This window comes from Chiloscyllium punctatum, chromosome 26, assembly GCF_047496795.1.
Source record: "Chiloscyllium punctatum isolate Juve2018m chromosome 26, sChiPun1.3, whole genome shotgun sequence".
Classification (NCBI taxonomy): domain Eukaryota; kingdom Metazoa; phylum Chordata; class Chondrichthyes; order Orectolobiformes; family Hemiscylliidae; genus Chiloscyllium; species Chiloscyllium punctatum.
The window spans coordinates 13,313,040-13,337,783 of NC_092764.1; the positions used below are offsets into that span (position 1 = coordinate 13,313,040).

General features: G+C 43.7%; 1 protein-coding gene across 5 annotated transcripts in view; it reads right to left on the minus strand.

The window, feature by feature from the left end:
• Positions 1-24,744, minus strand: part of adamts18 (ADAM metallopeptidase with thrombospondin type 1 motif, 18) — a 282,233-nt gene that overhangs the window by 108,981 nt on the left and 148,508 nt on the right. For all 5 annotated transcript variants that reach the window (XR_011964232.1, XM_072595845.1, XM_072595849.1 and 2 more), the window contains one exon: positions 11,042-11,214. Coding sequence is in view for 4 of the 5 variants with exons in the window: in XM_072595845.1 (XP_072451946.1) it covers positions 11,042-11,214 (173 nt within the window). In the remaining variant the exon portion in view is untranslated. The remainder of the gene's footprint in view (positions 1-11,041; positions 11,215-24,744) is intronic.

Genomic DNA, 24,744 nt, shown 5'->3' on the forward strand with positions numbered 1-24,744 from the left:
TTCCACCTGTACTTGACTTTCCGAAATGCATCACCTCATATGTGTATGCATTAAACTCCATTTGCCATTTTTGTGCCCATGTCTCCAACTGATCTACATTCTGCTGTATCCTGTGACAATCCTGCTCAATCCTCCACAACTCTACCAATCTTTGTATCGTCTGCAAACTTTTGAACAGGGCCAGCAACATTTTCTTCCAAATCAATTGTGTAGATTATGAATAGCAGAGATCCCAGCCCTGATCCTTGTCGAACACGATTACCCACAATCCTCCATTCCAAAAAGCATCCTTCCACCGCTACCCTTTGTCTCCAATGACTAAGCCAGTTCTGTATTCATCTTGCTCGCCCACCCCAATATCATGTGACTTCACCTTTTGTACCAGTCTGCCATGAGAGACTTGGTCAAAGGCTTTACTGACATCCATATCGACAACATCAACCACTTTTCTCTCATCGATCATCTTCATTAGCTCCTCAAAAAACCTCCAAGTTTGTGAGGTATGACTCACACTCACAAAATCATGCTGTCTATTGCTAAAAAATGGAAAAGCAGAAGTTACCAAGAAGTATCAAATTTGTACAGCATCTTTGAACAGCTTAGAAATTCTAAAAATGCTTCATAGCCAAGTATGTATTTTTGAAGAGTAGTCACTGCTATGCTGTTAAAAACATAACCAGAGGACACAGCTTCAAAATAATTGAAGAGGGGGGGATATTTTTAATTGAACAAGTTTGTGCAAGTTTTCCGAAAGATTTGAGGAAAGTTATTAATTGTAAATTTCAAAGGGCTACACACTGAAAAGATCCGTGGGGATAAGATAAAGAGTGTGAAACTCTTTGGGTCACATTTTCAGAATAGCCAGCAAGGAAAAGATGGATCAAATGGTCATCTTCTGTGCTGTACAATCTCAATTTCTGCTTTTATCTAAATGAGAAGCTAAAAAGGTTTGCACTGCACATGTGTGCTGCCCATCAGCTGGGAATAACTTTTCCCACTTCCTACACAGGTCTGAGGTAGGTGCAAAGCACACTGCAGGGTGCGTGCACCACTCAGAAAGGAATTAATACATTTCCAAAGCAGACTAATGCCCATCACCACTGGTGCATGGCCAAAATGTTGAAAGTGAAGTTCCAATTTCCCTTTGGAGTGCATTCAACTCACTCTCCGGTGAAGTTGGCAGCATGGGTACTTGGAACAAGAGGAGAAAAACTGCACTCCACTCAGAGGGACTGAAGCTGTAATCCCAAAGGAAATTGTCTTCTCCCCAAAATGTTCTGATTCTCTCCACCATGTGTATGGTGTCAGACTCGATAGCATTATGGTGATTCCCACTCGCCCTTGTCAAGCCTCAGCTTTCATCCAAGGACTGGACACTGGTGACAGAGGTCCACTCACAGTGAGATCCATGTCAACCTTACAAATGAGTATCGAGCAGCTATCAAAATACTCAGCAGAAACAAAAGGCTTTCATTTACATAGCGACTTTCGCAACCCTGGGTATTCCTGAAAGAAAGTTCTTTTCGAAGTGTAGTCCCTTACGATAGTGCAGGAACTGCAGCAGGTAAGTTATGCATCGCAAATCTCACAAACTGCAAAGTGCCACATCATCAAGCTGTTTTTCAGAGGGATTAGATAGACAGGGTCGAAGTCCCAAAATTGTGCTGCTCGATCTTTCACATCCACCCTCTCCCCACCTCCCCCACCCCCCAAAGGCAAAAGGAGCCATCTGTTTAATGCTTCATCTGAAAGATAGCATCTCTGACCTTAGCACAGCTTCCCTGGCAGTGCAGCACTCCTTCAGGACAAACCCTCCAACACAGCAGCACTCCCTCACTACTCACTCCCCATTAGTACAGTACTCAATCAGTACTGATTCTGTAACAGTGTAGCACACCCTCATGCTGATTCTGTAACAGTGCAGCACTCTCTCATAAATGACCCTCTTGCAATATAACTGCACTCAGTGTTGATCCTCTGGTAAAGTAGCAATCGCTCATACACTTCACAGTTTCAATGTTATGATCAAATCTCTAGACTGGGACTTGAGCCCATAACCTTTTGACACAGTTTCAATTGCGTTCATTACAAACACTGTGTCTAAACACTAACTGGACTAACTAAAATCACATCAAACGTTTAACCTCTCACCAAGATTAGGTAAGACTTCCCAATGGAACTGGATCACATGGATAATGTACGAGGTCTTTCTGGTTTGTTTTTCTCCTTCCCTGCAGATACTTGGTCAGGCGATGTGACTGAGACACACATTATCAATTCATGATATGTGAGAACTCAGGAAAATGTGTACATGTCAAATATTTTGCCCAAAATAATCAGAGCTGAATAAAATGCCTCGACACAATGGCCATTTTCAATAGCGAAACATCTGCAGACCACTCAGGGTCTTGTTAACTTGAACTTGGACATTCATTTAATGAGAATATGAACAACTTTCACTTGAAGAAAATTGAATCGGGTCAGCACATCTCTGAGGACAAGCCAAAGTGGGGTGCAGCATTTTAGCTGAAGCAGCCTAAATCCCAGACACAACAGAACAAAAATAGTAAAGGAGAATGGGTAACTCTGATAGTGAAGGATGGCATCAGGGCAGAAAACCCATCTGGTTTACTAATATCCTCTAGGGAAGGAAATGCCTTCCGTACGCACTCTGGCCTACATGTGACTCCAGACCCACAGCAATGTGGTCGATTTTCAACTGTTTTCTCGGCAGTTAGAGATGGGTAATAAATACTGGCCTAGCCAGAGACGCATGAATGGATATTGTGAAACTAGAGAGGGTTCAGAAGAGATTTACCAAGACGTTGCCAGGTATGGAAGACTTGAGTTGGATAGGCTGGGACTTTTTCACTGGAGCATAGGAGGTTGAGAGATGACCTTAAAGAGGTTTATAAAATCATGAGGAGTATAGACAGGGTTAATGGTGGGTATCTTCTTTCCTAGGATGGTGATTTTCAAGACTATTGGGCAAATTTTTAAAGGTAAGAGGAGAGAGATTTAAAATATTCAAGAGGAGCATTTTTCTTTTACACAGAGGGTGGCTCGTGTGTGGAATAAACTTCCTGAGGAAACGGTGGATGCGGGCACAGTTACAATGTTTAAAAGACACTTAGATTAGTACTTAATTAGAAAAGATTTAGAGAGATGTGGGCCAGGAGCAGGCAGTTGAAACGATTTTAGTGTGTGATTATGTTGGACCGAAGGGTCTGTTTTCATACTGTGAGTCTATAATAGCAGTGAAAAAGGGTTTTGCCTCAGAGGATCAAGATGTAGGATCAGCATGGGTAGAAGTCAGGAATAACAAGAGTTTGAAAATACTAGTGGGAGTAGTTTATAGGTCCCTAATAATGTCTCAAAATTATAACAAATCATGTATGCATGACAGAATAGCTGGTTAAAGTTGATTAAGTAGACTGAAAGATATGGTGATAAATTAAAAATGGGAAACATTTAAAGCCAATTCAAAATGTCCAAGAAAAATATCCTCCATTAACAGAACAAACCTCAACAAGAAAGATGTATCTGTGGTTTACTAAAGATGGAAGTATTAGGTTAAAAGAAGACTATGATGCAAAGAGTAGGAGAGATCCTAGGACTGGGACTGTCTTAGAAATCAAAAAGTCACCAAAAAATAGATGAAAAAGGATAAACAGGGTAAAATACTCCAGAAAACAAAATGCAATCAGCAGAGCTTTGACATGTATTTAAAAGAACTATCATAAATGTTGCTCCCTTGGAGGCAGAAACAGGAGGAATTATTCTGGAAATGAGGAAATAGAGGGGACTTCAACTAATATTTTGAGACTAGTTTTAATGTTGATGAAAAAAGGGAGACACAATAGGAAATTACAGGCCAGTTACCCTGATGTCAATGACCAGAAAACTATAGTTTGATCAGACCATATCAACATAGTTTTAGAAAAGAGAAATTGTGTTTAACAAAATGATTAGAAATTTTTTTTGACAGTAAGGTAGATAAAAAGGTATTGGATATAAAATTGTACGTCCAAAAGGCATTCAAAAAGATGCCACATAAAACTTTAGTAGACAAACCAAGCTAGAGCAGTGGTAATATGTTAACATGGGTAGAGGATAAGCAGAATGCTTTATTTATAGTGGAAGGTTGTGACAACAGGAGTGCCTCAAATATTAGTGTCACAGCGTCAACCACTTACAATTTATATTAATGACTGAGAGAAAGAGACAGAGTGCAATATGTCTAAGTGATCTGATGATAACAAATGTTGAGTGGAATGGCTAACTTTGGAGAAATTATAAAGAGGCAGCAATGAGATACATACTGGTTAGTGTGCAACAAAGTGGCAGATAGAGTATGCCATGGCCAGTCCGAGCTTATTCAGTATGGTATTAAGAATAGACAAATCGTTTTTAAAGATACAAAATTTCTAAATGCTGATGTCCAGAAAGATGCGGGAATACTCATCTAAGGAACACACAATGTTGAATATGGAAGTGAGAAATCAGGAAAGCAAGTGTCACTCTGGTCTTTAAAGTACAAGAACATGGCAATTACACAGCAATTGTGCATGGTTTTGGTGAGACCATGCCTTAGGAACTGTGCATGGCTTTGGATGGTGTCTCCAAACTGGGTACCTCAGGGCTGAGGCTGTGCTAGGATGCAGATCCTGCTAGGTTTTGGATCGGGAAGTTAGTCACATGGATTTTTTGAAGCAAGTTTGAACAGGCATGACCAATGGGAACTTGGAATGTGGGAATGGACTCGTGTGAATAATTAGACAAGTGCTACACATCACTTATTTTTTTTCAATAAGATGTGGTGCATGGCACATTCTAAAAACATCTGGTTTTCAGACAATGCCTGGCTTGGGCAGTTGGATTTGAGACATTGGGTAAAATCTGTGTGTTTTTTTTTCAACAAACTGTGGAAACAGGCCTAAACACAGGAGGTAGTGCTGCTTAGAGCTGGTCTGGATTCCTCATGATGACATTTTTCTCAGCCAATTACATATTCATGCGTAATGATGCAGACTTGATAAAGGAGCTTAAGGTGGAGGATCCCCGAAGGAGCAGTCGCCGTAATATGATAGAATTAACTCAGCAGTTTGAGAGGGAGAAGTTGGAATTTGATACTATGGTAATACAATTGAGTAAAGGTAACTACAAAGATATGAGGGAGGAGCTGGCCCAGAGTTGATTGAGAAGGGGAACCTCGCAGGGAAGATGGTGAAGCACAGTACCCCGAGTTTCTAGGGGTAATTCAGGATACACAGCAGGAATTCATCCCAACAAAGAAGCAGCATTCTAACTGGAGGACGAGGCAACCACAGCTAACAAGGGAAGTTGAGCACAGTACAAAAGCAAAGAGAAAGCATCCAGTGCTGTGAAGATTAGTGGGAAGCCCGAGGACTGGGGAGCCTTTCAAAACCAGCAGAGGGTAACTAAAATGGCAATAAGCAGGGGAAAAGATGAAATATAAGAATATGCCAGGGAGTAATATAAAAGAAAATTGCAAGACTATGTTTAGATACCTATCAGGTAAGAGAGAAGCAAGAATGGATCTGAGACTATTGCAAAATGAGTCTGGAGTATCAGTAACAGGGACCAAAGAAATGGCAGGAAAACTGAATAGATACTTTGCATCGGTCCTCATTGTGAAAGACACCAGTAGCATACCAGAATCTCAAGAAAGTCAGGGGGTGAGTGTAGTGACCACCACTAAAGAGAAGATGATGGGGAAGCAGAAAGGTCTGAAAATCGATAAATCATTGGACTTGATGGACTACACTCCAGAGATAGCTGAGGAGATGGTACAATATTGATGGTGATCTTCCAAGAATCGCTGGAATCAGAGACTGTTCTACAGGACTGGAAAATGGCAAATGTAACACCCCTGTTTAAAAAGGGAGGGATACAGAACATAAGAAACTCTAGTTGAAAAGTGTGGTGCTGGAAAAACACAGCAGGCCAGGCTGCATCCAAGGAGCAGGAGGATCGACATTTCGGGCATAAGCCCTTCTTCAGGAATGAGGCTGGTGTGCCAAGAGGGCTGAGATAAAAGGTAGGGGGGAGGGGGTGTGGGGCTGGGGCACTGGGAATACGATCGGTGGAAGGAGGTGAGGGTGAGGGTGATAGGCCGGAGAGGGGGTGGGGGCGGAGAGGTCAGAAAGAAGATTGCAGGTCAAGAGAGCGGTGCTGAGTCTGAGGGTTGGGACTGAGATAAGGTGGGGGGGGGAGGGGAAATGAGGAAGGTGGAGAAATCTACATTCTTCCCTTGTGGTTGGAGGGTTCCTAGGTGGAAGATGATGCGCTCTTCCTCCAGGCAACGTGTGGCCAGGGTCTGCCGACGGAAGAGGCCAAGGACCTGCATGGGAGGGGGAAGGGGCATTAAAGTGTTCAGCCGCGGGGCGGTTGGGTTGGTTGGTGCGGGTGTCCCAGAGGTGTCCCCTGAAACGTTCTGCAAGTAGGCGGCCTGTCTCCCCAATGTAGAGGAGGCCACATCGGGTGCAGCAGATGCAGTAAATGATGTGTGTGGAGGTGCAGGTGAATTTGCGACAGATATGGAAGGATCCATTGGGGCCTTGGAGGGGGGTGATGGGGGAGGTGTGGGCACAAGTTTTGCATTTCTTGCAGTTGCAGGGGAAGGTGCCATGAGTGGAGGTTGGGTTGGTGTGGGGTATGGACCTGACGAGGGAGTCACAGAGGGAGTGGTCTCTCCGGAATGCTGATAGGGGTAGGGACGGAAATATATCCCTGGTGGTGGGGTCTGTTTGGAGGTGGCAGAAATGACGGAGGATGATACGATGTATCCGGAGGTTGGTGGGGTGGAAGGTGAGGACCAATAGGGTTCTGTCCTGGTGGCGATTGGAGGGGCGCAGTTCAAGGGCGGAGGTGTGGGAAGTGGAGGAGATGCGGTGGAGAGCATCGTTGTCCAGGTCGGAGGGGAAATTGCAGTCTTTGAAGAAGGATGCCATTTGAGTTGTTCGGTAGTGGAATTGGTCCTCCTGGGAGCAGATGCGGTGGAGGTGAAGGAATTGGGAATATGGGATGGCGTTTTTACAGGGGGCAGGGTGGGAGGAGGTGTAATCTAGGTAGCTGTGGGAGTCGGTCGGTTTGTAGTAAATGTCTGTGTTGAGTCAGTCACCCAAGATAGAAATGGAGAGATCGAGGAAGGGGACGGAGGAGTCTGAGACGGTCCAGGTAAATTTAAGGTCGGGTGGAAGGTGTTAGTAAAATGGATGAACTGTTCAACCTCCTCATGGGAGCACAAGGTAGTGCCAATACAATCATCGATGTAGCGGAGGAAAAGGTGGGGGGTGGTGCCAGTGTAGCTGTGGAAGACGGACTGTTCCACATATCCAAAGAAGAGGCAGGCATAGCTGGGGCCCATGCGGGTGCCCATGGCTACTCCTTTGGTTTGGAGGAAATGGGAGGATTGGAAAGAGAAATTGTTAAGAGTAAGAACCAGTTCAGTCAGTTGAAGGAGGGGGTCAGTGGAAGGGTACTGGTTGGGTCGGTGGGAGATGAAGAAGCGGAGGGCTTGCAGGCCTTCGCAATGGCGGATGGAAGTGCATAGGGACTGGATGTCCATCGTGAAGATAAGACATTGGGGGCCGGGGAAGCGAAAATCATGGAGGAGGTGGAGGGCGTGGGTGGTGTTCCGAACGTAGGTGGGGAGTTCTTGGACTAAGGGGGACAGGACAGTGTCGAGGTATGCAGAGATGAGTTCGGTGCCGGTTAGCCTGATCTCGGTTGTTGGTAAGATTTTAGAGTCCATTATTAAGGACAAAACTGTGGAAGTGCAGGTCATGCCTGACAAACCTATAAGGATTCTGTCAGGTAACAAGTGAGTTAAACAGAGAGCGAGTGAATATGATCTATTTGGAATTCCAGAAGATCTTTGAGAAAATGCTGCACAGAATGTTGCTAAATGAGATACAAGGTGTTAGGGACAAGGTACTAACATGGATAGAGGATAGGCTGACTGACAGAAGGCAGGAAGTGGGGATAAAGAGGTCTTTTTCAGGATGGCAACCATTGGAATTTCACATGCGTGAGTGCTGGGACCATAACTCTTCGCATTGTACGTTAATGATCTGGAAGAAGGGACTGAGGGCATTGTTGCTAAGCTTTCAGATAACACTATGATGGGTAAAGGGATGGATAATGCAGAACACTGCAGAAGGACTTGGAGAAGACGGGGGGATTTGACTGACACTTAATCAATACTGAGATGCCTGGGTAGAGTGGGTGTGAATGAAGGTATTTCCACTAATAGGAAAGACTGGAAACCACAACCACACCACATTCAGTTCCACTGCTGCTCCTCAGCAAACCGTACACCAAATTACTCCCAATTGCTTCTCCACCCGAAACATCCAGTCCCCACCCTTTACTTGTCCTCCTTGCTCCTATCACTGTGATTCTTCCTTTTGCATTGTCTCTTCAATCCCCAGGATCCTTCCAGTGACCCCTGGCTGTCACTCCCATTCAGTTCAATTCCCTGCTGTTCCTTTCCACTCAGCCCAGCGTTCCATGGACCTTTTATGAATGAACCCCCTCTCCGTTGCTGACCCTTTAGGATTGGGCTGTGCTTGTCAACCCCAGTCAGTCAGTGGGGCTGCCTTGTTCAGGCAGCGACATTGGCCGATTTAGCCTTTAAAACTTCCACTGTAAACGTCTAACAATGACAAGGCCGCACATGACGGAGCCTCTTCATTAGATGGTCCTCCTGATATCACTTCACCCCTGATACTGGCAGTGTTCAGCCAGGTGGACCTCATAGAGCATGAATTCCCTGATTGGGGCTATTAATCTGGCCCTGGCTGACAGACAAACACAGGAGTGTTCAAGGTTCTGTTCAGTCTGAGAGCTGGCTCTGAGGAGGCCAGATCAGTGTCAAGAACAATGCATCTGTAAATAAAGGGTGACTTTGTGGCAGGATACTGGCCTCTATGCAGTTATTTCCCTCACCTCTTACGCATATGATATAGTCAGGTTTGTGAGCACAAATGTTTCATAATTTTGGCTAACAAAGCTGTACCACTGAACTCAATTCCAACAATATGGGGTATTAATAGCATTCATGTTTCGCTGATGAATGTAGAAGAGAGCATCAGTAAGTCGATTCGCCTGAATATTCAGAGAGCCTAACAGTGAAACCTGAAGCCACCATTAGGGAGTTGAGTGTTTGATGTTGGCCGCCCAACTCCTTTTTGCCCACCTCTCCCTTTCAAAACTCGAGACAGGCCCATGACATTCTCCTCAGTGGACCTGAGACAGTATCACAAAGATTCAGAAGATTAGTTTGTGGAGTGGAAGTGATGAGAGGCTGTGAAGATGTCTTCTCACTGGTTTCTTACAGACGATTTTGTTGGATTTATGAATGTCCAACTCACGAACATGTTCATCCTTCTGAGTGCGATCATACACATGGTTTTTATTTTTGAAGACACACATACAGACGCTTCCTGTACTTACAACCGACTGCATTCCATTGTCCTGCACTGTGCTTGGACTTGCAAACAAACGGACTCGTAAATGGACTCCATTCACAAGCCAGTACCTGCCTAAATTCTGAAGATGGTTTGCAGAATGGACACCATAAACCCATGTGCTCTGCCTGACGATTCTAGAACATGGAGGCACAATCTCTCAGGACAGAGATGAGGACAAATCTTTTTCACTCACAGGGCTGTGAATTATTGGGAATTCTCTTGCCCAGTGTTGTTGACATCCCAACATTTGCTATATTCAAGGCTGAGATAGGCAGCTGCCTGGTGTCTCAGAGAATCAGGGAGGTGGGGAAGAGGAAGAAAGAGTGAAATTGAGGCAGAAGGCCAGCCACAATCATACTGAATAACCATATAGTCTTCAGGGGGTGTCTTGTGATCTACTCCTGCTCATGTTTCTTAAGTTCTTATGTTAGAATGGTTTTGCTGCTTCTTCTTCAGAGTTGAAAAGGGTGAGTGGATAATGTGACAAAGATGTTTATAATTATGGACCATTCAGTGAAGTAGAGGCAGAGAAAATGCTTCCAGTTGTGTGGGAGCCCAAAATGAGAGGTCATAAAAAGAAAATAATCATCTAAATACAAAAGGAAAAAAAACATCTCGACCAAGGTAGTGGTGAAAATGTGGAACTTATTCCCAAGGAGGATGTGAGGTAAGTAAGGACAGGCAATGAAGTGGGGTATGTGAGGGAGAATGGAATGTGGTTGACGATGATAAAATAAAGGGACAAAGTGAGGACTGCAGATGCTGGAGATCAGAGTTGAGAGTGTGGTGCTGGAAAAGCCCAGCAGGTCAGGCAGCACCTGAGGAGCAGGAGAAGGGCTTATGCCCAAAATGTCAATTTTCCTGCTCCTTGGATGCTACCTGACATGCTGTGCTTTTCCAGCACCACACTCTCGACGATGGCAAAATAAAGTCTAGTAAGAGGAGGCTCAAGCACCAATTGGTTGGGTGACCATTCTGAAGGAGGATTACCGGACCTGAAACATTAACTTTGATTTCTCTGCACAGATGCTGCCAGACCTGCTGAGCTTTTCCAGCAACTTCTGTTTTTAAATCAGTTGGGTGAAATGATCTAACCAAAGCAGTGCTGCAGATGTTGGAAATCAAATAAACGCAGAGTGCACTGGAGAAACTCAGCAGGCCTGGCAGCACCTGTGCAGAGAGAAACAGAGTTCACATGTTGAGTCCACAATGACTCTCCTTCAGGACTGAAAGGGGTTGGAAAATGTTTCTTTTTGGTCACTTTCGACAGCAGCAGATGCCCAGTATAGAAAAGTCACAGCGGTGCAAATGCAGGCGTGAAAGGGAGAGAATGGGAACTTTCTACTGCAAAGTAAACAAGACACAAATAAGATTGTGGGGAGGGGATGGAGGAGAGAATGTAAGAAAAATGGAGGAACATGGAATGCTACAACATGGTGAAAGTGGATGGGATGGCCCAGTATTTTCGCAAGGGACAAGCTTATAATTTAATTCCACCCTCATGCCCCTTGCCAAAGTGTGAGTTGCCACATTCAAATATTTACCATTGACCTTTGTGTAGGGTTTCCACTTGTAGTACCAGCCCCTGAAAGGCTTGCTGTTGTACTCGGCACATTGCTGGTCTCGGAACAGGACGCTGCTGTGTTGACAAACCTGGACATTACACATCTGATAGAGCCGGCTGGAACCATGGCAGAACTTTCCCCCATACTGAGGCCTGAGGAACAGCAGAGAACACAAGCCTGAGACACACGCAACCCTTTTTACTTTGAAAAGCAAAGAGTTAATCAAGCACAGGCTGACTGAATACCCACAGCCGTTAATACTTAATTTTGTTGTTTTTCTCAACGCTGGTGGCTCTCCACTCTTCCACGGTGGGCCATGACACCCCTGTGCCAGCTATCCCCTCACCTCGCCTTTATATGCAAACCGAGATAATGTGTGAGGTTACGCCACAACAAAGACCAATTATTGCTTTAGTATCAGCCATGTCTCATGCCTTTTTGAGACAGAAGTTTACAGAATCAAAACCCTGTTCTAGAGAATTCCAGACTGACACTCCAGTTCATGGCTACAGGCATCAGAAGTGCTGCCTCTCAGTTGAAATGCCAAGCCAAGGCCCGCTTGCCCTCTCAGATGTGGGGGAAGGACCTAGACAGAGCAACCACCCTGTGGTGTGGGCAGCAATTCAACACAAATAGATGATTTAGTCAACACAGTGGGAGCATGCTGGCTGCAAATTCACTACCATGTTAGAAGCCCAAAGCCTTATGTCACTAGATGGAGGCCATTTTGGCCTACCAGTCAGGTAGAGTTCTCCTAGTAATCTCACTCCTCCCCTCAGTGCCCATGCCTCTGTAAGACCTTCCTTTTGAGTATTGATTCGGTTCCCTTTTGAAAGTTATTATGGCTCCTACTCTCACCATCCTTTCAGGCAGCAATTTCCAAATTGCAACAACTTGCGTAAAAGTAATTTGCTCATGTCTCTTCAGGCTCTTTTGCTATTCACTTTAAACCTGTCCCCTCTGGTTATCGAACCATCTGGTACTGCAGACGACTGTCCTTTATTTACTCCTTTGAAACACTTGGCGATTTTGAACACCGCCTATCAAATTTCCTCTGAACATTATAACAACAGCTACACTTCAGAAGTGCTTAATTAGTTATTGAATGTTTTAAGGCATCCTGAGGTTATGTAAATCGCTACATAATGCTCAGAGTCTCTCTTTGCACCCAATGGCAACATGCACACATGCCAGACGATTACTGGTCACATTGGTCAGGACCTGCTGTCAATTTTCCTGTGGGCCAATAAGAGGAGCATACTGGGGGACAAAATACGACAGGGATTGAGAGAGAGATGGAGAAAGACAGTTTTGCTCCCAGTGTGACATCTAATTAAGCATGTAAACAGCACGTACCACAAAAATCAATTTGTTACAAAAATCTTTTTTTTTCAATTTTCTCCTTCACAAAGGGACTATTTCCAAAATACCTGATTTATTAAAGCTTCTCTCACACAGTGCCCGGTCACCACCCAGCTTCCCCCCCACCCCCACCCCCACCCCCACCCCCCACCCCAACTCCAATCCCTCCCCTAGGGCAAACCTTAAATCATTCCCCAAGGTTGACTGAACAGATTTTATTATTACAGTGTTGGCAGACGTCCAACTGCCCACATACAGCTGTGCAGGAAGCAAAAGACGTCTCAGCTGGGCTCAAGCACAAGAGCTAAACTTCAAAAAGACTTGAGAGAGAGAGAGAGAGAGTATGAGAGAGAGAAAAAGAGTAAGAGAGTGAGGCATGTCAAACTACTCCAAGTTGAATCCAAATCTAGGGTCATGCACCCATTCTTGTTCTCAGTTTTGAATAAATAAATGGAAAGAGAAAATGACTATGTGCTGTCCATGAATTCCCTCCAAAGTCAAACACAATAAAGCAATAAACTGCAGCTCCTGCTCCACCTTTACCTCATAACCTCAACCATCCACAATACTGACATCATTAGAAAAAACTTAATTGGGTCAAGGCAATGGTGTAGTGGTATTGATGTTGGACTAGACATCCAACGACTCAGATAATATCCTGGTGACCCACATTCAATCTGAACATGGGCACATGGTGAAATTTGAAGTCAATTGCTGGAGAAATTCAGCAGGTCTGGCAGCATCTGTGGAGAGAAAGCAGACTGCTTCAGGTCCGCTGACTCTTCCTTAGAACAGTGCTGTTTTTTTACCTCTCATGCAGAGACAGTAACACAACCTGAGCTAAATATCAAGATGAAAGAGAGGGAAAAGTGTTAAACATCAGAAACAGCAGAACTGGATTAAGCAGCATCATTGTGAATGGGAAAGTGGAATGTGACAGTGGGAGAATGACAGAGTGTGATTGAGATTAGGAATGAGGGAGAATGTATGTGTGAGATAGAGGGACAGAGAAGGAGAGTAGAGAGAAACAAAGATAGAGAGAGAGTCAGAGATGGAGAAGAGGGAGAGAGGAAGAGAGACAGAAGGGCAGAGAGGATAGGAGAGAGGGAGAGGGGCGGAGAGGGAGACAGATGAGGTGGGAGAGAAGTGGGGAGGGAGACAGGGGGAGAGGCAGAGAGGCAGGGAGGGAGACAGAGGGGGAGAGAAACAGAGAGGGAAAGGGACAGAAGGAGAAAGACAGAGTGGGAGAGAGACACAGAGGGGGAGAGAGACAGGGACAAAGAGACAGAGGGAAAGAGAGATCCGCTTTATAAAGCTACTAAGCCTTCTCACTTTATGGTCAGCCATGACTCAGTGATAGCATTCCTTATTTGATCAGGGAGATTCATGTTTGACTCTCGAGTCTCAAGGTACAGAATGCAACCTGACCTTCCCATTGGCAGTAGGTGAGGGAGTGCTGCTCTGAGAGAGATGTTGTCCTTCAGATGAGACAATTATCCCTTTGGCCCATTTGCTCTCTCAGCTGGAAGTTGCAATTTGAAGAACAGCAGGGGAATTTTCCCTTGGAGTCCTGACCACTGAGTCCTGTCCTTCCAACAAAACGTCAATCCGGTCACACATTGCACTGCTGTCTGTGGGTTCGTGCTGTACGCAGAATAGCTCCCATTTTTCCTACATCAGTCACCTGACTTTGACAATGCTTCACTGACTGCAAGCCACTGTGGGGCATCCACAGAGTGTGAAAAACAAACTACAAAACACAAGTGTTTTTATTACCCCTTTTCAAGTGGTTTCTACTTCATAGCTCAGTCCCTCCAATTTACGTAAATTGAGAAGCATTTTACAAGGTCTGATGGACAATTCCTTAACATGCAGTAGCAGCAAGACTTTGTTAGCACGAGTTACAGCTGACAATATTTATTAACCTGCTCTGCATTGCTTGGCAACAGATCGGTTTGTCAGTGCTTCACTGAGTAGAAAACCTGCTGTTGAATGATTGTTTTGAAACAGCTTAACCCTTTGCACTCACGCTCACAGGCTGGTAACTTTAACAGCATCCGGCCTGCAGAATTCTCCAAAGTACCAAGGTAAGGTGGGTGACTGAATGCCCTGTATTCAGGGAGTGATATAACAGTCAGGATCATTCCCCAGCACCTATCACAGGCTCATCACCATGAGCAAGAGCCTTTATACAGAATCCCTGCAGTGCAGAAGCCAGCCATTCGGCCTAACGAGTCCACACTGACCCCTGCAGAACATCCCACCCAGACACACCTCAAACTGTATCCCCCTATCCCTGCACTTCCCATGACCAATCCACCAAACCTGCACATCCTTGGACTGTGAGAGGAAACTGGAGCACCCAGAGGAAACCCACACAGACACGGAGAGAATGTGCAAACTCCACACAGCCAGTCACCCGAAGGTAGAATTGAACTCAGGTCCCTAGCGCTGTGAGGCAGCAGTGCTAACTATTGAGCCACTGCGCTGCCTACTGGAGCAAGGGGTGAGTGGGGTGGTGCTAAGGATCAAGAGGGCTGAATTTCTGAGCTGCCAGATTCCCCAGGCTCCCTGTTAGACTGGAGAGCCAAACCCTCCACTGGGAAAACCAATTACCCCACAGTCATTTATCGACCAATATCAGGGGTGGTCTTAATGTTGCTAGATGAGTGATCCAGAACCCCAGGCTCATGCGCTGAGGACAGAGCTTAAACCCCACCATGGCAGATGCTAAATTCAGTAAGTAACTCATACTAATAGGGAGAGGTATTGGCCAACTGGTATTATCATTGGACTGTTAATCCAGGGGCCCAGGTCATGGTCGGGGCCCTGGGTTCAAGTCCTGTTACATCAGGTGGTGGATTTGAATTCAATAAATATCTGGAACTAAGAGTCTAATGATGACCATGAATCCATTGCTGATTGATGGAAAAACCCATCTAGTTCATTAATGTTCTTTAAGGAAGGAAACTGCCATTTTTACCTGGTCTGTCCTACATGTAACTCCAGACCCACAGCAACATGGTTGACTCTTAATTGTCTTCTGGGCAATTAGGAATGGGAAATAAATGCTGGCCTAGCCAGGACCACCCTTATCCCATGAATGAATAAAAAAACGGTGGCACAGTGGTTAGCACTGCTGCCTCACAGCGCCGGAAACCCGGGTTCAATTCCCGCCTCAGGCGACTGACTGTGTGGAGTTTGCACGTTCTCCCTGTGCCTGCGTGGGTTTCCTCCGGGTGCTCCGGTTTCCTCCCACAGTCCAAAGATGTGCCGGCCAGGTGAATTGGCCATGCTAAATTGCCCGTAGTGTTAGGTAAGGGGTAGATGTAGATGTAGGGGTATGGGTGGGTTACGCTTCGGCGGGGCGGTGTGGACTTCTTGGGCCGAAGGGCCTGTTTCCACATTGTAAGTAACCTAATCTAATCAAAAAAAAAGTGAGCCTAACAGCGACCATGTAACCATGGTTGATAGTCATAATTCCCTGTCTGGGTCATTAATGTCTTTTAGGGAAGGAAATCAGCTTTTTTAATCTGACCTGGTCTATATAACAGTCGAAAAATGTGGCGCTGCAAAAGCACAGTACATCAGGCAGCATCCTAGAAGCAGAAGAATTGACGTTTCGAGCATAAGCCCAGAATGCCTATAACAAGATCCTATAACAAGGTGACCAAAACTGAACACAAAACCCCCAAGTGTGTCCTCACAAATGTCCTGTATAACTGCAATAAAACCTTCCAACTTCTATACTCAAGCCCGGAAGGGCTTATGCCTGAAACGTTGACTCTCCTGCTCCTCGGATGCTGCCTGACCGGCTGTGCTTTTCCAGCGCCACACCTTTCGACTCTGATCTCCAGCATCTGCAGTCCTCAATTTCTCCTGGTCTATATGAGACTCCAGACCCACTTTAATGTAATTGACTCTTAACTGGCCTCTGGACAATAAATACTCATTTAGCCAGCCTCGAGTACACCTCCTATGGCCAAATGAAAAAAACAAATACCCTTCCCGAAGGGAATCTAGGAAAGAAGAAGTTGCCAGACAAGAGTTCAACATTTCTCTGGAGCTGTACCATTTCTTTTGTGAAGGTGGGGTTAAGGCCAAGAACCAAGCCAGCAGCCTGTAGGGAATGAGGCAATGGGATTTTAAGAGGACAAAGGAAGTGGGTAACCTGGAGGGAAAGATGCAGGTAAAAGCTTATGGAGCAGGGCATCCCTCTACCCTGGTACAATCATGGAGGGCACAGCGACCTATGGGAAACCAGTGCACAGGCAGTCTGCCACTTGATACTCTCCATCTTCAGTGGTGCCATCAGAGTACAATGGAAGCCAGCATAGGGGCAGGAGTGAGGAGTTGGAAAGGATCAGAAAAAGAGAAAGCTCAAAGAAATATGCACTGATAGAAAGAGGGAATAAAACAGACAGGAAGGGTGTCAGAAACGGAAATACACTGAGACAGGTCGCAGAGATAGACTGAAAGAGATATGAAGAGAGGTGGAACTGGAACTGACAGAGAGAGGGAGTGAGAGAAGGTGGGGGGAAAAGAATCAGAGGAAAAGGAAAAGAGAGCATGGCAGACAGAGAAGGGAAAAGAGAGAGAGAGAGACAGAGAGAGAGAGAGAGACAAAAACAGTGAAGGAGTGAGAGTAGTTTAACCCCAAGCTTATTATTTTGCTGCTTTGATCAGTTTACTTTCAGACAATATTTGCAGAAGTCTTAAAGTTTAGCACCCATCATTCCTGACTAGAGAGGGCCTGCAGAGTTGGAGAACCCAAAATAACAGGTAGCTTGACTCTCAGAGAGTTCGATTGACAGCCAGAATGTTAGCTGGATGCCAAGGTAAACTATGATTCGTCTTTCCCTCCAGCTAAGAAACTCCTTCTCTGTAAATAACCTATCAAGTGACCCTGCTGTGAACTGCAAACTTGTGAGAATTTGATTCATTATTAAACAACATGTTGATGAAACAAAACACAGAATCTTACCGTCATAGAACGGTTATAGCACAGAAGGAGGCCATTCGACCTGTTAAGGCTGTGCTGACCTCCATAACCACTCCTCTTTCTTTTCCCATAACCCTGCATTATTCCTTTACAGATTTGACCCAATTCCCCTTTCAAAGGTCTCCATGGCCCTGCTCCAACCAGACCCTCCATGTATACCATTTCCCAATCATTGTCATCTTTGTCTCTTTTACCAATCACCTGTTCCCTCATGGTTTGATCTTGTTTGCTAGACCCCTCATGGTTTAGAACAATTTATTCCTCTCAACTTCTTCTTCTCCAATGAAAACAGTCCTAAATTTTCCAATCTGCCAACCTCATTGAAGATCTTCATTCTTTGAAGAATTCTCATAATTGTTCCGATTAAGCCTAAAAAAATTGTCCTGCTTACCAAGCCACTGGGTAATGTGCTTTATGAAGTGCTGATGTGATATTTTTTACTCATTCATAGGATGTGGGTGCAGATGTCTAGGGCAACATTTATTGTATGTCCACAATTGTCCAAATGAAATATAAGTGTCCAACGTAGTTTTGTTCACATGAAGGCCAGACTAGGTTAAAGGTCAGCAGGTTTCATTCCCTCAAGGATATTTAATGAACAGGAATATCAGGTTGAATTCAACTTTCACCCTATCCAAATCCCCTCAACATTAGACTGGGATTCTGGATTGCTCCCCCCGCCCTTAACAACAGGTATGTAGGCAGCATATCCCAAAAAGACTGATGGATTACATCAAATGGCATATTCCTTCCAGCTTTTCACAACAGGAAAGGTGCTGATCGTACCCAAACAGCCTGTACTTGCAAGATTGAAAAGACAGACTCCAATATTAAATGTGATTCCATGATATGACATTTGCTACATAACTCTGAGTGTGCTCTCATGAAACATGTATCATACAAACAAAGAACAGAAGTAGGCCATTCAGCCCTTCATCACTATTCAATAAAATCATGATTTCAATCTCAACTCTGCATTCCTGCATTGGCCAGATTATCTTTCATCACTTTGGTCACCAAGAGTCTATCGACCTTGACCTTAAAACTATTTGAAGATTCTGCATCTACTGCATTTTAACAAAGGGAATATCAAAGACACTCAATCCTCAGAGAATCAAAACATGTTCCCTCATCTCTGCCTTCAATGGGTGACCCTATATTTTAAAACTGAGACCTTTCTGGATTCTTCTGCGAGAGGAAATATCCTTTTGACGTCCACCCGCACTTAAGTGGGCCAAATCAAACCGTATCAAGCACAAGTTTCAGACCGTCAGCTTATGAAAAATCAGCTTGGCGTTGTACTGGAATGCTACAGTCACCCAGACACTATCAAATGACCTCAATGTCAAATCATGAGGCTCCAGCAATTAATCTTCAGTGACAAAAACACGAGTCCCTCAAGTCACACTGGCAATTTAAATGAAACGACCGTGATATGCCAGGAGGTAAACAGCGGAGTGAAAAGTTTTGAAAACAATCCAAATTCCGGAAACGAGAAGACAAGATTCACTGTGATTCTAGCCTTCATGACAGACAGACAGAACAGAACTGAAGTCTATCGGGACATTTTAAAGTAAAATTATAGGGAAAATTAAATTCTCAGCAGGATGTTTTGTTTGCGTATTTCCTTGACAATGGTTAGATGGATGGAGAAGCAGGGAAGTTCATCCCTAAATAATGCATGGAATAGGCACTGCTGGGGCCGACATAAAGAAAGCAGCTCATTAGCATGGGACACATTCACAACCGTTATTACCAATGAGATTCAAGTGGTGCCCGCAAAACAAAACCATGTCCAAATGGAACCACAGGGTCTAATGCCCTTGTTCCCATATCCTTCCCAAGGTGGATTAAATCTTCCTTACTATCAATAATAAATTGCTCTGCGTGGAAATTGTTCTGGCTGCTTTGATGTAGACTGTCTGGCCTGCATCTATGAGATAGTAAAACTAACTTTTTTTTCTGTTGTTTCTTTAATCTAGGGGGTTTCATTGCAATGTTTTTCTTAATGTTTATTTGTTTAAAAATTGCAATATGCGTCATTTTGAAATCTTGGTTTTAAGGTCTCAGGAACATGGGAGCTGAAAGCAGGAGGGAGCTCACCATGTTGGGCATACAATTAGCTCATGGTTTCTGTCAATCTCAGTTCCATTCAACTGCCTCGTGACAGTTACCAAAAAAAACCTCTCAATCTCAGTTCAAAAAATGTCAAATGACACAATTTCCTTTTGGGGAAAAAGGTTGCAAACTTTGATACTCTTTACATGGAAAATACTGAATGATAAATGTAAGGTGATGCCTTCCTGCTGTTTGTTCCTCCATGAGTTGAAATAGTTTCTCCATATCTACCCAGATAAATATTTATCATGGTAAAACCTTGATGAGATCAGCCACAATCTCCCGTTTTCAATAGGTTATATTCAATGCTTTTAAACTGTCAAATATTACAAAGAAATAAGACTGCTATTCCAATAATAATTCCAACATTCTTCTGTAGTCAGAGCACAAGACAAAACATGCTTGACTTTATTTAAGACCAAACATTTATCAAGGTGCTTACAATTGTACCTCAAATCTGGCTGAGTCTTGCCTAAGAACAACACAGCATATAATCATTTTCTTTATATAACCCATAGCCCACACTTTCACGCATCCAAGCTGCCTCTAAGTAAGTCTCCTTTAATTGAGTTATACGACCCCAAGAAATAGGGACAGGAGTGGACCATTCGGCCCCTCTACTCCACCATTCAGCAGCATCACAGTTGGCCCGGCATTCTTCATGTTCACTTTCCTGCCCTTTCCTCATTATCTTTGATTTCCCGACAGATCAAGAGTCCATCTCAAACAGAAAAAAAAATTGCTGCAAAGATTCATCAGGTCTTGCAGCACCCTGTTGAGAGAAACTCCTTTAGAAACTGAAACAGAGGATGCAAAGGAAGAGAAGGGAGGAATCAGAGATAGAGCAGGTGAAAGTGAGAGCAGGGTGGAAATTGGAAGCAAAATTGATAAATTTTACCAATTCCAGATAAGAGAGGGAAGCAGCTCTGATGATGTCATTGACGTAACAGAGAGAGAATTGTGGGTAGGGGGCTTTTACTTCCCCTACTTTCTTCATGTCAAAGGGGTGACTTTCAATGTTTGTTCTCACAGATGTTATCTCAGATTTACAATACAAACAAACTCCCATCATTATTCCAGCAGAGCCACTGTCTTCTACTCTCTGACATGTACTAGTTCAAGCTCATGGCTCCAGAAAGACTTACAAGTTAATTCCTGAACCCCTCTTACATACAGTTGAAAAACCCACAGGCCACTAGTCCAATATCCAAAGTCTAAAATAAATGATATTAATATGTATATAAATCTCACACCTTATATCATATAATAACTAAGATGAAGTTAAAAAATATCAGTGGCATCTTGATGGAATTAACACTCAGTTATCTCAATATTTACTCCACACCTCATAGATGGGAAGGTGGAGAGGTGCGGTGAGTAATTTTCAGTAGGAAGTCAGAAATTATGGATTTTCCGCACATGTCCAAGAAATGAAACAGAGGTTGAAAATGTTTATTAACTGAGGAGGGAGGTAATTGAGGCAAATGAACAGAATCAGAACATGTAAAAGTTAAACTGTTTTGGACCAGAGAAAAACTCCTTTCTCCTTCAAATCAGATGCAGTGCTAGAAATGTATTTATCTTAGGGATCTGATTCTCTTCCCCTCCTCTTACCTATTGGGATTCCTGGTCCCAGCGTCAAAAGTAAAATTTCATTTAAAATAAAGCTTGCTTAAAAGATTTTGGTTGCCATTTTGGCTTCTGAGAGTGGATTGGTTAAACCCTTTGCAATTCAATTCCATTGCGATCAGATTTGTTTGGGTTGCGGGTTGATTTAAGTCCGTCAGAATTCTTATTATCCCACCTGTCCTATATTCTGAAGATGTAAAATTTCTCCAACATGTCCAAATAGAATGGTGCAACTGTCAACAAAGCTAATTAAATGTTCAGCTCCACATCCACAACAATAGGGTAGAAGTCATGACTACATCATGCCAAGATCTGGTCAAACACACCTTCAGTACTGTGTCCCTCCACTTTGCGACAAAGTGAGACTGCCAGCAGAGGTGATGTGGCCTAGAATATAGGTCCCAAGACCAATTCCCAAAATTGGAATCCACAAGCTATTTAAACCAGTGGAAATAAAATGGACTCACCTCCATCAAAATGATCTTGATCAGATGTACATAGAGTCATAGAGTTGTACAGCATGGAAACAGGCCCTTCAGTCCAATTCACTCAAGCCAACAAAATATTGTAAATTAATCTAGACCTATTTAGCAGCACGTGGCCACATCCTTCTGAACCCTTCCTATTCATATACCCATCCAGACGCCTTTTAAATGTTGTAACTGTACCAGCCTCCACCATTTACACTGGCAACTCATTCTATACATGCACCACCCTTTGCACAAACAAGTTTCCCCTTAGGGCCCTCTTATCTCTTTGCTCTCTTGCCCTAAACCTATTCCCTCTAGTTTTGGACTCACCCACCCTGAGGAAAAGACCTTGTCTATTTGCCGTATCTATGCCCCTCATGATTTTATAAACCTCTAGAAAGGTCACCCCTCAGTCTCCAATGCTCCAGGGAAAGCAGTCCCAGCCTAGATTAGATTACTAACAGTGTGGAAACAAGCCCTCTGGCCCAACAAGTCCACACCGACCCGCCTAAGCGCACCCACCCAGAACCCTACATTCACCCCTTCACCTAACACTATGGGCAATTTAGCATGTCCAATTCACCTAACCTGCTCATTTTTGGACTGTTGGAGGAAACCGGAGCATCCAGAGGAAACCCACGCAGAACATGGGGAGAATGAGCAAACTCCACATAGTCAGTTGCCTGAGGCGGGAATTGAACCTGGGTCTCTGGCACTGTGAGGCAGCAGTGCTGACCACTGTGCCACCATGCCGCCTACTCCCAATAGCTCAAACCCTCCAACCCTGACAACATCCTTGTAAATCTTTTCTGCACCCTTTCAAGTTTAACAACATCTTTCCTACAGCAGGGAGAATGGAAATGAATGCAGTATTCCAAAAGTGGCTTAAGCTGTATCGAGTACACCTGCAACATGTCATCCCAACTCCTTCATTCAACTACTGACCAATATATGCCTTCTTTACTCCCCTGTCTACCTGTGACTCCACCTTCAAGGAACTATGAACCTTGGTGTCAGTGATATGGAAAAATACAACTTGAATTTATACAAAATAAAAGAAAATGACCAAAGGCACTTCACAGAGGTGTTATGAAGTCAAATTAGACAACAAATTTCAGAAGGAGATATGAAAACAGATGATCCAAAGTCAGAGATAGGTTTTAATGAATGTTTTAAAGGGAAGTAAAGAGATGGAGAGGTGCAGTTTAGACAGCTGAAGGTATCGTCAACAACAGGTGATTTAAATCAGGGATGCTGAAGGTGCCGATTTGGTTAAGCTAGATATCTTGGAGGATTGTGGAGCTGGAGGAGAGGACAGAGATAGGGAGGAGCCAGACCATGAACAGTCATAGAGATATACAGCACAGAAACAGACCCTTCAAACTGACTCGATGAGAAAGGCAAAATCTGGAAAATTAATCTAAATTGCAAGACAAGGAAACAAAATCCTAGAAAAGAGGAGTCAACATTTGTAAAGGATGGAGCAGAGCTGGGAATCAATTCAAGACATACTTAGCAGCTGCAGTGGGAGGGCATTTAGGTTATTCTAGATGGGCGAGATATGTAAACTGACAGGCTGCCTTCATTCTAATTCCCCAGAATAGGTGACAAGGAGGGACAGGTGCAATTATTAAGAGTTTAACCAAGACTTTAACCCAGTTTTTTTAACCAGAGGAGCAACTTCTAGGCTCACAACATGCAACAAGTGGCAGTCACAGTTTCCTTAAAGGATGCAGTATCAATGAAGTCAAAAAACAATTCATTATGATTGAAAACAACAAATGACGGAGTTCATAGTGAGTTACCCAACATCCATGGAGAGAGAGAGAGAGAGAGAGAGAGAGAAAACAAGCTAAGTTTTTGAGACTAGATAACTCTTTATCAGAGTTGAAGTGAAATGTGAAGGGGATAGCATTTATGCTGTATTTCGGTGAGCGGGGGCGGGGGGTGCTGTGCTGGTGGTGGGTGTAGGTTGCTGGCAGAGAAATACGTTGAGTTGTGATTGTTTGGACTTGTATCTCTCACTGACAACAAGAACAGATGAAATAATATGTAAACACACCTCTATTGTTTCAGATTCCTTCTCCTTTTTGTTGTTTCATTACACTCCTGAATACCCACGAGGAAATCTTACTCTTTAGGCTCATGATTTGGAGGTGCTGGTGTTGGACTGGGGTGTACGAAGTTAAAAATCACACAACACCAGGTTCTAGACCAACAGGTTTGTCTGGGAGGACTAGCTTTTGAAGTGCTGCTCCTTCATCAGGTGGTTGTGGCGTATAAGATCCTAAGACACAGAATTTATAGCAAAAGTTTACAGTGTGATGTTTCAGTTGCATTTTTAATGAGCAGAAGGTGTTGTTGATCTATGTCTATGAAAGAGTTATTTGTAGCTGAGTAAGTCTAACCTCAGTTGTATGATGATTTGAGTGAGAGGTTGTCAGATTTTTAAGAATTGGAATTAAAGCACAGTTAAACTAAGCCCAATAGAACTGATAGGGAAGGAAATTCTCTCTGGTGTAAGTAGCATAAATGAGTGTTGTTAGGATTCAGGGAATTAGGTTTTATCAGGTATTTACAAATCTTTAAACATGCTTATCTGGAAATAGTACAGTTTATTCCATTTTACATTCACTTATTTTCTGTAAGGAACTTTTGTTTCTTGTTAAAAATCAAATCTGCAGCATTACCTGTTTGTTTTTTCTATGAGAGATCACCTCATTAAAATTAAAATGCACAAACAATGACGTATCAAGTCAGTTTTAAATCTGAATAAGATTTGTCCAGCAATATCATCAGCTGGGATCATAGAAAATGCTATAACTATGGGCCTACTTATACTATATCAACAAGCTTGTAACTGCCCATTCTTCCGGTCAAATCTTTTCCATTAAAATCACTATATCAACATTTATATTCTTGTTATTCCTTCATGGAATGTGGGCATTGCTGGTGAAGCCAGTATTTATTGGTGTCCCTAATTGCCAAGAGGTCATTTACAATCAACTACATTGCTGTAGATCTGGAGTCATGTGTAGGGGCATTAGCAAACTAGATAGCCTTGTGCTCAGTCGGCAACATTTTCCTGGTCATCACCTTAA